General features: G+C 50.5%; 3 protein-coding genes across 4 annotated transcripts; 2 read left to right on the top strand and 1 right to left on the bottom strand.

Annotated features, from left to right (window-relative positions):
* Positions 1–2633: 2633 nt before the first annotated feature.
* Positions 2634–7426, top strand: LY6G6F (lymphocyte antigen 6 family member G6F). Its single transcript, XM_032340872.1, has 6 exons — positions 2634–2760; positions 3557–3886; positions 3966–4229; positions 5212–5367; positions 5550–5616; positions 5751–7426. Exons 1-6 carry the CDS (start codon positions 2703–2705, stop codon positions 5773–5775), a joined length of 900 nt encoding a protein of 299 aa, XP_032196763.1. The 5' UTR covers positions 2634–2702; the 3' UTR covers positions 5776–7426.
* Positions 7427–7462: 36 nt separating this feature from the next.
* LOC116589030 (lymphocyte antigen 6G6e-like) lies at positions 7463–8764 on the bottom strand. The gene is made up of 3 exons (XM_032340876.1): positions 8677–8764; positions 7928–8059; positions 7463–7806 (listed from the first exon to the last, which is right to left on the bottom strand). Exons 1-3 carry the CDS (start codon positions 8726–8728, stop codon positions 7490–7492), a joined length of 501 nt encoding a protein of 166 aa, XP_032196767.1. The 5' UTR covers positions 8729–8764; the 3' UTR covers positions 7463–7489.
* A 1127-nt stretch (positions 8765–9891) lies between these two features.
* Positions 9892–12601, top strand: LY6G6D (lymphocyte antigen 6 family member G6D). 2 transcript variants are annotated; one of them, XM_032340878.1, is made up of 3 exons: positions 9892–9965; positions 10427–10573; positions 12287–12601. In XM_032340878.1, the coding sequence occupies exons 2-3, from the start codon at positions 10435–10437 to the stop codon at positions 12499–12501; spliced, it is 354 nt and encodes a 117-aa protein (XP_032196769.1). In that variant the 5' UTR covers positions 9892–9965; positions 10427–10434; the 3' UTR covers positions 12502–12601. The 2 variants fall into 2 exon arrangements, with proteins under 2 accessions (XP_032196769.1, XP_032196768.1); XM_032340877.1 differs by lacking the exon at positions 9892–9965 and adding an exon at positions 10164–10344.
* The last annotated feature ends 186 nt before the right edge of the window (positions 12602–12787 follow it).

Genomic DNA, 12787 nt, shown 5'->3' with positions numbered 1-12787 from the left:
CTGCCCCACCAAGGGTAACCACTATCTTTATTTCTAAACTCATAGATTAGTTTTGCCTAATTTCATACTTTACCGAAATGAAATCATACAAATCATGCCCTTTGTTTCCTGCTTCTTTTACTTATTATGTTACGTTTGATATAGTCTTTGGTATGCATAGAATATTTAATCAGAAACAATTTTAAGGGGGCACCTAGGTGGCTCAGTTGATTAAGCATCTGCTTTCAGCTCAGGTCAAGTTGGGCTTTCAGTGGGGAGCCTGCTTCTCCCTCTCCCACTGTCCCTATCCATCCATCCCCACCTGCTTGTGCTCTCTTCCTCTCAAATAAATAAAATCTTTTTTAAAAAAGGAAAAGAATTTTAGAGTTAAAAAACACCCAATTCAGGGACACCTGAATGGCTCAGTGGGTTAAAGCCTCTCCCTTCAGCTTGGTTCATGGTCCCAGGGTCCTGGGATCGAGCCCCGCGTCAGGCTGTCATCAGCAGGGAGCCTGCTTCCCTTCTTCTCTCTCTGCCTACTTATGATCTGTCAAATAAATAAATAAAATATTTAAAAACAACAACAACAACAACACCCAATTCAAAGAGAAACAGGCATCCTTATGTTTATAGCAGCATTATTTACAATAGTCAATATATATGGAAACAGCCCATGTGTCCTTTGATTGATGAATGGAGAAAGAAGATGTGAGATACGTGTGTGTATACACATACACACACACACGCACATATATCTCTATAAAATATTATGCAGCCATAAAAAAGAATGAAGTCTTGTCATTTGCAATGATATGGATGGAGCTAGAGAGTATAATGTTAAGCAAAATAAGTCAGCCAGAGAAAGACAAATACCATAGGATTTCAGTCATATGTGGAATTTTTAAAAAAGATTTTATTTATTTATTTAACACAGAGAGAGCATGCACAAGAGAGCACACGCTGGGGGAGCGGCAGAGGGAGAAGGAGAAGCAGGCTCCCTGCTGACCAGGGAGCCCAATGTGGGGCTCCATCCCAGGACCCCGAAATCATGACCTGAGCTAAAGGCAGATGCTTAACTGACTGAGCCACCCAGGCATCCCCATATGTGGAATTTAAGAAGCAAAACAAACAAGCAAAGGGAAAAAAAGAGAGAAAGAAACAGACTCTTAATTATAGAGAACAAACTGATGGTTGGGGGAGTGGGTGATGGGTGGAAAAGGTGATGGGAATGAAGGAGAGCACTTGTCATGAGCACCAGGTGATGTTTAGAAGTGTTGAAGCATTATATTGTACACCTGAAACTAATAAAACACTGTATGTTAACTAACTGGAATTAAAACAAAAACTTAAAGGGTCTCCTGGGTGGCTCAGTTAAGTGTCTGCCTTTTGGCTCAGGTCATGATCCTAGTCAGGATCCCCCAGGGGTCCTGGGATTGAGCTCTGCATTGGGCAGAGCTCATTGGGCCGAGCTCGTGTGGGGAGTCTGCTGCTCCCTCTCCTTCTGTGGCGCTGCTCCCTCTCCTTCTGTGGCACACCCCCCTCACGTTCCCGCACTCTCTCTCCAATAAATAAATTTTTTAAAAAATAAATAGAAACTGGGGCGCCTGGGTGGCTCAGTGGGTTAAGCCGCTGCCTTCGGCTCGGGTCATGATCTCAGGGTCCTGGGATCGAGTCCTGCATCGGGCTCTCTGCTCAGCAGGGAGCCTGCTTCCCTTCCTCTCTCTCGGCCTGCCTCTCTACCTACTTGTGATCTCTCTCTGTCAAATAAATAAATAAATAATCTTAAAAAAATAAATAAATAAATAGAAACTTAAAAATAGATCACCCATAAAATTTTTTTTAAGCTAACCTTTAAAAATAAATAACACATTTGGGGCGCCTGAGTGCCTCAGTGGGTTAAAGCCTCCGCTTTCAGCTCAGGTCATGATCCCCAGGTCCTGGGATCCAGCCCTGCATCGGGGGCTCTCTGCTCAGCAGGGAGCCTGCTTCCCTTCCTCTCTCTCTCTCTGCCTGCTTTTGCCTACTTGTGATCTCTCTCTGTCAAATGAATAAAATCTTTAAATAAATAAATAAACAAATAACACATTAAAAACTATTAGAGCTATATGAAACTCTGCTTTGAGAATCCTGCCCAGGGTAGAGGGATTTGGTGAATTCTCCAGGCCCCTGTTATCCAGTTCCTTCAGTAGTAACTTAATACACTCATCAGGGGCTCAGAAGAGGTCAGTGGTATGCCAGGGAGCCTCAGGGAAAGTCATTCTAAATTATTTATGGAGTATTGACTAGGTATGCAGTCTTATGCCAGGTTCTGTGGAGACCAACATGAAGACTCGGGTTCTTCGCTCATGGTTGACATCTCTCCTAGGGTGGAGGAAAGAGCACAGAATGTACTTCCAGACTGAATCAAGGTAGACAGCTGTGCCCCCTTCTGCAGAGGCTTTTTAGCACAAAGTCTTTGATCTGTCTCCTTCAGCTGATGTGGAGTCCGAAGTGTAAGGAGATCCTCTTCAGAACACCCTGGGCTGGGTCTTTTCCCCCTCAGAACTGAAAGGTGGTGGTCACTTTTTCCCCAGTAAACATGAAGCTGGGCTTTATCTCCCCAGCATTCCCATCCCCTCAGAGGCCCATGTCACTCCAAACCAGGGAGCGTGGGACTGTATCTGGGTTTTGTTTCCTCTACAGGACACCAGGTCCTGGGCGAGAGAACTTGGCAGCCTCTCCCCATGGCGGTCTTATTCCTCCTCCTTCTGTTCCTATGTGGAGCCCCCTGGTCTGCTGCAGGTAAGGAGGAGGAAGTGGGGGATTCTTTGGTTATTCGGAAGATTGTAAGGAACTACTGCTGTTTCTCCTCAGAGCCTGGGGAAGGCATTTGACTCAAGGAGATAGATTTACCCCAGCTGATTCCCCCCTTCCACTAATTCTTGGGAAGACCCAGAGACAATGAGGGTCCAGGTTATGTACAGTTTCTTTCTTTTTTAAATGTTTTTAATGTTTAATCTTTTGAAAATTATTTATTAATTTATCAGAGAGAGAGAGAGTGCGAGTGAGCACAAGCAGGGGAAACAGCAGGCAGAGGGAGAAGGAGGCTCCCCACTGAGCAGGGAGCCTGATGCGGGCTGGATCCCAGGACCCTGAGATCATGACCTGAGCCCAAGGCAGATGCTTAACTGACTGAGGCACTGAGGTGTCCCTAATGTTTAATTTTTTAATTTGGGGGCTTTTGTTTTGTTGTCTATTTTTGTTGTTGTTGTTATGTACAGTTTCCTTTAGAAAATAAGAATAGATGAGAAAATGCATCCAGAAAAGGAGAAAGGAGAGGAAGAGAAAGGGTCTTTGCCAACTATTCTAGCCTTTTTTCTCTTGCCTTCAGATTCCTTTACCCACTGGAGGAGAGGGGAGGAAGGCCCTACTTTATCCTCCCCTCCTCACTTCTTCATAGCTGTCACTTGAGAAAGTGCTCATAGCCAGACCCATGCTGGGGGAGTTCCCAGGAGGGGCAGAAGCTGGGGGTTGGAGGTCAAGTGGGAGCTGTTGATCTGATGGCGATTTCTAGTCTCATACAATCTCCTCCCCACAGACAATATCCAGACCATCTTTGTAGCCTCGGGGGAGGTGCTGGAGCTGCCATGTCCCTTACCGCCCACCCTGAGTGGAGACGAACTCCTATCCTGGTTCCACAGCCCAGCAGCAGGTTCCTCCACTGCCCTGGTGGCCCAAGTCCAAGTGGTCAGGCCAGCCCCAGACCTCGGGAAGCCCACCAGGGCATCCAGACTCAAACTACTGGGGAACTTCTCACTCTGGCTGGAAGGGTCCAAGGAGGGAGACGCTGGTCGGTACTGGTGTGCTGTGCTGGGTCAGCACCACAGGTACCAGAACTGGAGGATGTATGATGTCTCCGTGCTCAGAGGTTAGTGAAGGCATGTAAATTGGGGGCCACTGGAGGTCAGGAAGCCCAGCAGAGAACTAAGGTCCCTCTCTCCCCACAGGATCCCAGCTATCTTCGAGGGCTGCCGATGGATCCCACTGCTCGGTCCTCATGTGCTCTGTGGCCCCCGCCAGACGCCTAGACTCTGTGACCTGGCTAGAGGGAAAGGGTCCTGTGAGGGGCCGTGTACAGTCATTTTGGGGCGATGGGGCTGCCCTGCTCTTGGTGTGTCCTGGGGAGGGACTCTCTGAGTCAGAGGAACATAGAGCAAGAATCATCCGCTGCCTCATGCCTCACAACAAAGGGGTCAGCTTTAACCTGACAGGTAAACTGTGGGAGGATTTGGGAGAGGATATTGCCTCTGGCACATTCTGCACTTGCTGGCTAGAGGAGGTGGACATGACTTTGTAATTGGCCAGATTTGGGTGGGTGGGGGTGATTTCTGGTGGAGCAGACCATCACCTGTAGGAAGAGGGCCTTTTCTCTCATTGATAACTCCCTAATAGAGAAGGGGGTTGTTTAAGCCAGCTTTCTGGTGGAAGAGACCATTGGCCAAAAGGGATGAGAAGGATTCTGGTGGAATATACCATTAATTACAAATAGGGTGATCTATGACTTTTATGGAATATCTCATAGCAGACATGAAGAAAAGAATTATTGATGGGGGAATTGTCTTTTGAAGTAAAGATACATGTGCTAATGTTATAATGGACTACTGTGAGTGAAAATAGAAGGGGAAAAAATATATAATTGTTTTAACAATTAGAAGTCCATTACCCACAGAAAGAATGCTATTGAATGTAGAATGGCCCATTTATGAGGCAGGAGGGAGGAGCAAATGGACATTATTTTGGTAAGCAAAGGCCAATTAATGGGTTTTACTTCCCTCTACACCCTCAGCACCTAATACGGTGCCTGGCATTTGGTGGGCACTCAGGGAATTCTTATGGACTAAATGAGTGAAAGAAAGAATGAATTGGAAGGCACTACTTTGTCCTGGAAGTTTGGATTACTATTAAGGATATGAGGAAGAATTGCAGTTACGGCTGATGGTCTGTTCTGGAGTTAGCTGTCCATAGGTGGGTACAGGTGTGTTGATATTTGCTACCAACAGAAGTTGATGGGGTCAACATGAGAGGCTTGAATATGGGCAAAGTGGGATGGTGGAAACTAGGGACAAAGAAGCTTATGAAGTCTTTTGGTGGTAAGAGCCTGCGGGACTACAGGGGGAAAGCTTCTCTCTGGGGCATGGGAACAAACCCCTCACTGCCTCCCTCCTTATCCCTGTTGTCTTGCCCTTACTGTAGCCTCCACGGATGCCTCCCCTGCCCTCTGTGCCCCTTCCACGGGCTGGGACGTGTCCTGGATCGTGATGCTCTTGCTCACAGTGGGTCAGGGGTTCACCATCCTGGCCGTCAGCATCGTGCTCTGCAGACAGAGGGCCCAGGGGACTCAGTGCAGAGGTGAGTCCTAGTTTCCTCCCAGGGGGAAAGAAGAGAGCATGTGTGAGTGGGTGGGTGACAGAGGGTTGGGCTCACGTCTTGCCTCTATCCCTACCTTCTCTAGGGGAGGAGGTAGTAAGGAATATAGTTCTGAGTTATCTGGTGATTTCTCTGCTGCACCCCGTGTGACTCCTTCTTCCCAGGTGCCTCAATTCCTCAGTTCAAACCTGAAATCCAGGTCTATGAGAACATCCATTTGGCCCGTCTCAGGTGAGGAACACTCCGGGGTGCAGGCTTAAATCCCCAGGAGACTGGGGTTGGGGTGGGTATGGGGGCCTCTGTTCCTGAGGAGGTAGAGAATGAAAGTATCTTTAATCTGTCTTTCTGCTTCACAAAACCCACAGCCCACCTGCCCCCAAGATCAAATGATCTCCATGACATCTGCTGGAAGTGTGATCTGCTGTCCCTCTGGCCATCTGGCACCTGAGGCTTCGCCTGAAAACCTGGCAAGGAGGGGAAGGGCTTTGAGTGCTGCCCTACAGTCCAGCTGATCTCCAGCAGTCACGCTGTGTGTGTGTGTGTGTGTGTGTGTGTGTGTGTGTGTGTGTGTGTTCAGGGGCGCTGAAGGAAAGCAAAGTATTATTCTGCAATGTCACCTGTGAGATCACAGGTGTGATCTCCTGTTTCATAGCAGCCAGAAAGGGGTGGTCCTGAGCCCTCAGTACCATGGGACTGAAGGGGAGCCCAGGGTGGCTGCTAGGGGGTGCGGAGGGGTGGGGATGGGCAGAGATGAGACAGGAGAATCCAGAGATTTGAGCAATTTTGGAAAGTCAGTCTCAGGAAACCACTGGACAAATGGAGGCAACTAAAGAAGAGAGAAGGGAAGGGACTCGAGTTAGAGGAAAGAGACAGGCAGGGAGAGAAGACAACAGAAGCACCAGGTGGGAGGACTGAATGACAGAGAATTGGAAGAAGACTCAGGTTGCCCTGAAATTAAGCCCGACCATCCCCCACCCCCATCCCCCTCGTCCCTGCTCCATCTCGTTTGCACAGAGAAGTGGAAGGAGAACACGCACCTTTAATCAGACCTCAGACTTCCTCACACGGACAGGGAGGGCACTGAGTCAGGACGGGGTGGGGGGGTGGGGGGTGGGGTGCACTCCCAGCCGCCCTCCTTATCCTAGCACTTCCTGTGGCATCCGGAGCAGAGCAGTGAGAGGCTTATCAACATCCTGACACCCTGGGAGGCCCTAGAGTCACATGCTATCTCTGGGGGTAGAGGGAGTGTCCACAGGGGCGGTGGGTGGATTCCCTGGTGGGGTGTGTGCTGGGCTGTCTTTGAGCCATGGACAAGCCTGAGCTGGTAGAACAGGGAAGGGCACCGATGCTCCTAACTGGTCTGTTCCTGGTCTCAGGCAGAAAGGAGCCAGTCTCCCCCACACACCATCGCAAGCAACTCCACCAGACACCCTTTTGTGTGTCTGCTCAAATTTGGGCCTCACTGGAGGAAATCTTTCTCAGAAGTGTCATCGAAAGCCGCCATGCTACAGGGGCTCAAGCTAAGCTATTAGCAAGAAGGAGGACGCAAATGACACAAAGGGAGAATGAGGTGAAAGTTACAGTTCAGGTCCCAGCAGCCCAGCCCAACCCACCAGGCAGCTCTAGTTTGCTTTTAAAGAGAGAGAGAGAGGGAGGGAGGGAGAGGGAGAGAAAGAGCACACACACACACACACACACACACACACACACACACACACACACACGGCAGTGTCCTAGACTCTCAGATAGCACTTTTATTAAATTTACTCTTCACAGTTCCCCCAAGAACCTCCTTCCTGAGTTCCTGAACTGCCAAATTAATCTTTCCTAGCAAGACTGTCCTCCTCACCATACCTGGTGCCCCTTCAGTCCCCTTGCCTGGGACCCCCAGCTTCATCAAACTGCCTGCCTTGACCAAGACCTGGAGCTGAGATAGGGCATCAGCCGTGGGCATCTAGAAAAGACAAAAGACCTAGAACAGATATTGTTTATGAGGCGGGGCTCTGGGCAGGTGCCTATCCAGGCTAGAGTGGTGCCCACAGGAACCAGACCTTGGGAGGGGTCTGGGAAGGTGTGAGGCTGGGAATCGGAGTTCTCTACAGAATCAGGTTCTTGGGCATATCTCAGATGCAGGGGTCTTGAGGGCGGTGAGGAGGGGGGCAGAGTCCTGGGTTGAAGGCTGCAGATTGGCTTGAAGCCAGCGGAGGAGGGGGCCTCCCCAGGTGAAGCTGGCTGCAAGGAGGAGCAGGGTGGCGAGTAGGGGGCTGGGGAGCTGCCGCAGCGTGGTGGCTGTGTTGCACAGGTCCTGCTCACAGCAGTGGTGCCGCAGAGCGTAGGAGCGCGACCAGTAGGTAGCATGGCCCTGCAGAGGGCACTGGGCCCGTGGGAGGCAGCCCTTCCGCTCGATGATCTCATTCTGCTCTGTGGGACAGAATGAGAGAATGCTGAGGCAGGAAGGAGGTAAGGGCAGTGGGGCAGCAGGAAAAGCAAGATGGATGGATGGAGACTGGCCTAGAGAAGGGCCATTGGGCCAGAGTCCTACCTGAGGTGCCAATACTGATGCCACAAGCTTCGTCCTCCTGACACTCGGTGGGAACCGGGTAGCAGGGTTTGGCAAAGCTGCAGGTGTAACAGCGGAGCCGACCTCGGGCAGGGGGCGGGGGCGTGGTGAGACCTGTGGTAGGGGGGCGGTTGGCAGAGGAACAGGAGAGACAAAGAGGCCTATGAGAGGCTGGAGCCCAGATAAGGGAGAGAGATTCATGCAGAGCGGTGACTCACAAAGTGGGGAGAGGGAAGTGGGGAAAGGGAAGGAGAAGGGCAGACAGAAGTCGCGGAAGAGACACAGGGAAGGGAGGAGAGACAACTCAGGAAAAGAAAAATCGCAGAGGCAAGAGGGATCCAGAGGTTGTGAGAAACACACAGATAAGACAGAAAACAAGAGAGTCAGAGACGAAGGCAGAGCGTGACACCAAAAGCCAGACCCAGGAAGGCGGGGTGGCAGTGAAAAAGTTAAGCATATGGTGCCCCAGACAGAGAGCAAATAAGAATTGACACTGACCGCAAGGTCCCTGCAAAGAAGCAAGAGGTGAGATAAGGAACAGGGGAGACAGAGGACAGAGGCATGTCAAGATGCTGCAACGAAGAGAGAGTTATTCATTCTCAAATGCCTTGGAAAAGAAACTTCTGGTTCCACCTTCTCCTGGCCTGAGGCCATTCCCAGGAGCTCTTCTTTCTGAAGCCCATGAAAATCTCTGCTCAGCATCCCCGCTTCTCCCACCTGCCCCCCCTTACCCAGTGCCCCACAGAGGAACAGGATGCACAGGAAGATGCTGGAGGGGCCCATGGCTGGACCCAGGGCTCAGGAGTCTGGGAGAATGTGATCTGCACCCAGAGATCCCGAGAGCTGGAGCATCTGAGCAAGACAGGGAGGGACCAGTAAACAAACACACCTAGGGAGTGAATCTGGGGGGTGGAACCGGAACCAGATTCACCAGCCTGACGCAGTAGAGGCCCTGGTCCCGCAGCTCCTATGTCCCACACCTCTCACATCCTCCCTGCCCCCTACTTGAGTTCGCTAGAGCCTTCGGGGTCTTCTCTGTGCTGTGCTTTGTGCTTTCAGCTGTGTCTGCCGCTCCAGAGTTCTGTCTGTCACCTTCCCCCTCATTCCTCCCCACCTCCCCTTGTCTCAAGCTGTTCTCGGCTCTGTCAGCTCAGTTCCCTGTATTTGTTTGCTCCATCCTTCCCCTCTCCGTGCACTGGAGTCTCTCAAGGTCACCCTCCTAGAAGGCCTGGCCCAGAATTGTTCCAGCGTGGTGTCTGTATGTGAAACCAACAATGCCCTCTCCCACCCTTCCCTCCACACAAAGCTCAGCTGCATAAGTGGGACCCCACCCAGCTTCACATCCCTTTGATCCCCCCAAGCCTCAACATTTGTACCCTATAATTATCTCTCCCAGTTTTACTACTGTGGAGGAAGGAATTAATCATGGGTGGGGCCAGAGGGACAGATGTGTTTCCACTGAGGGGGGGGGTTGTTGCAGAAAGACTGGGAAGGAATGCAGGGAAAAGATTCAGGAGGTGATGGTAGATTCTGGAAAACTGAGGTTTATGACCTTGAGGGAGGAGAGCCTGATCTGGGGAATCAGAGCAGGGATGTATCAGGAGTAAGAAAGGGGAGGGAGGAGGGCAGAGGAGACAGATATCCTTTTTTTTTTTTTTTTCTTTTAATCTCAGGACCTCTTTATACTCATAAAAATTACTGAAGGCCCGAAAGAGTTTTTCCTCTGTGTGGGTTAATATTGGTATTTACTATAGTATTTACTATATTCAAAATCAACACAGAGCGTTTTAAGTAGGTTTATTTAAAAATAAAAATAATAAATCTATCACATGTTAACGAAACACAGTTTTGTGAAAAGTAATTTCTTTCCCAACAACACAGAAAAGGGGTGTTGCTCTCCACTTTGGGGAATTACATAAAAGGCTGAATAGAAGATGGCCCAGTTGTCACATGGCTTCTGCCCTTAGGCCATTGAGACCTGTTGTTTTGGAGACAGTACGCTGAGAAAAGCCAACCTCCTGTAGGTTTGCAAGTGGGAAAGGAAGACCATTGAGGACCCTCTGGCCAGGAGTTCTGGGGCCACAGCCTGAGAACCGCTGCTAAGGATGGAGCCGTCTGGGGACTCCGAAGGACGCCAGGAGCTCTTTCTGCCGCGGCGGGCGGCGGCGGGGGGCGGGGGGGGGGCCTCCCTGTCGTTAGTGGGGCCCCAGTGCCTGCTGGGGGAGATTCTTTACTCCCTTTTTATTGCCCTATAAAGCCCAAGGCAAGGGGGATATAAGGCTGGCGGATCAGGGCCAGGGAGGGGGGTGGGAGAGAGGTGATACTGACATTGCTGGCAGACACAATGAACTCTCTACTGGTCGGGGTCCTGCTCAGCACCCTACTGGGGTCTGCCCTGGGTAAGGAGGCAGCCAAGCCCTGTCTGCCTCTGCCAGCTGGCTCCTGGTCAGCCCAGGTCAAGCGCCTCTTCTCTTCTGCCAGGAACTCGCATGCGGTGCTTCGAGTGCAAAGGAGATTCCAGCAACTCCTGCAAAGAGACGGTGGCCACCTGCGGGGAGGGGGAGCACTGTGGCTTCCTGGAGCGCAAGCCCCAGCCTGGCCCCGGGCAGAACCAGCTGTCTGGAAACCGTGAGTCCTCAGCTTCTCCCCCTTCCCCCAGCCCTCCCCTGCCCCCAGGCTCAGTCTGGCTCCAGGCAGATGGTGCCATGGCAGAGTAGAGAGGTCTGGAGCCCCTTCTGGCACTGAGCCCCTCAGCAGCCCACTGGCCCTGTCACCTCCTCCTCTTAACTCTCCAGAGTCTCAGAGGCCCATTCACTCCTAAGTCGTTGAAAAAGTTCTGTCCCTTGAACGCAGGGACCAAAATATTAAACCAAACTTGCAGGTATTAGCTAAGGACTGGGGTGTGTGTGTGTGTGTGTGTGTGTGTATGTGTGTGTTTGTGTGCGCACGCACATGTATATGATTTTGAAATAATTTTTGATTGACAGAAAATTTGCAAAAATAGTAGAGTTCCTGTATGTCCTTCACCTCTCTTCCTCTAATGCTAACATCTAATATAACCATAGTACAATGATCACAATCAGAAAATGACACTGGTACGATACTGTTAACTAGGGGCACTTGGGTGGCTGAGTGGGTTAAGCTTCTGACTCTTGATTTTGGCTCAGGTCAGGATCTCAGGGTCCTGAGATCAAGCCCTGAGTTAAGCTCCTGGCTCAGCAGGGAGTCTGCTTCAGGATGCTCTCTCCCTCTCCTTCTGCCCCTCCCCCTGCTCGCTCACTCTCAAATAAATAAGTCTTTCAAAAAATACCAACTAATCTACAAACCTTATTCAGTGTAGCCAGAAGATCTAGTCGTCTTTTTTCCGGTCCTATAGCCAAACCAAATGAGAGTTCATCAACCACTTGCAACAGCAAGCCAATAAAATCTGACACAGAGCTTCTGCAATGAAGAAAAGTAGGCTATTTATTAGTGTGGTGTCACCCAGGAGAACAGGGAGCTGATGCTCAAAAGCCCCACCCCTTCCCCCGACAGCTGGCAAGTGAGAGATTTTGAGGGCAAATTTGGGGCTAGGGGTCTCCTGAGAAGGTGGGCTCTGCTGACTGGAGCCCCATGACATCGTGCTAGCAGGTGCTGTGGTGCCACTTTGTCTGGTCCCCCAGAAGTTTTTTTCCATCTCAACAGCCTTGGAATCTAAAAAATTTCTTTATTCTCCATGTTAGACATTTCATTAGGCCCAGCCAATGATTATGCCTTTAGAATAGTGCTGATTAACTACTTGTCTACAGGTTTCTTTGAGTGATAAGCCATCATTCCTGTCCCTTGAGCCTAGGCTTGTGTGTTCGTTGGCCGGTCCAGCTGCGCCTGAGGGTGACAGGACATGGAGTGTTCATTTTCCACCTGAACTGACAAGAGGGATGTTGGCTTCAGTCCAAATCAGGATCCCGCCTGGCATTTAGTGCTCACCACGTCTTAGTCTCCTCTGATCTGGGACAGTTCTGCATCTTTGTCTTCCATGACCTTGACACTTTTCAAGAGTCCCCATAAGTTATTTTAGAGACCATCCCCCAATTTACATTTATTTACTATTTTCTCATAATTAGATTGCAGTCATGGATTTTTGGCCAGAACAGCACAGCGAAGGGAGGTCGGGCCTTTTCAGCACCTTTGAATCAGACGGCTAGCAATGTCAGTGTTCATTTTGGTTACTTGGTTTCATGGAGGTGTTTTCTGGAGGGGACAGAGAATCCCTCCGGGCTCCTGGAAGTCACATCCGCTCTGCCCTAGAAGGCAAGTCCTCAAGCCAAGAGTCCAACACCGCAGTCTTGTTTTCTCTCTCAGCCTCAGTGACCTTGATTCATCACTATCGAGCCTGTGTGGCGGCCCATCATTGCAATCAAGTGGAAACGGAGTTGGTGGGAGACGTGACTTACACAACCCACAGGGAATGCTGCGTCGGAGACCTGTGTAACAGCGCTGTGGCAAGCACCGTGGCCCCACCATGTGTCTTGGCTGCAGCAACTGCCGCCCTGGCCTGGCTCTTGCCAGCACTGTGAAGAGACTAGTAGGCTGGGGCGGGAGGAGCAAGGGAGCAAGGGAACAAAGGAGAGCTGAGGTGAGAAGACAAACAACCCTCTGTGAGCCATTAAAATCTCTTCACCACTCTAGAGCTGACTGGAAAATGCCATCTATCTTTCGCTGATGGGAGAATTGCAGGAGTATTATGTGGCCATCCATGCTCTAGTTACCAAGTGTCAGCAGACTTAGTTACAATAGTGCACTCCTTTACCAATGAACCCCCAAAGGACAATGGAGAATCTGCCCTAAGTGACCCCTGGGGCC

This window comes from Mustela erminea, chromosome 4, assembly GCF_009829155.1.
Source record: "Mustela erminea isolate mMusErm1 chromosome 4, mMusErm1.Pri, whole genome shotgun sequence".
Lineage (NCBI taxonomy): Eukaryota > Metazoa > Chordata > Mammalia > Carnivora > Mustelidae > Mustela > Mustela erminea.
This window is presented reverse-complemented; position numbering and strand designations above follow the sequence as displayed.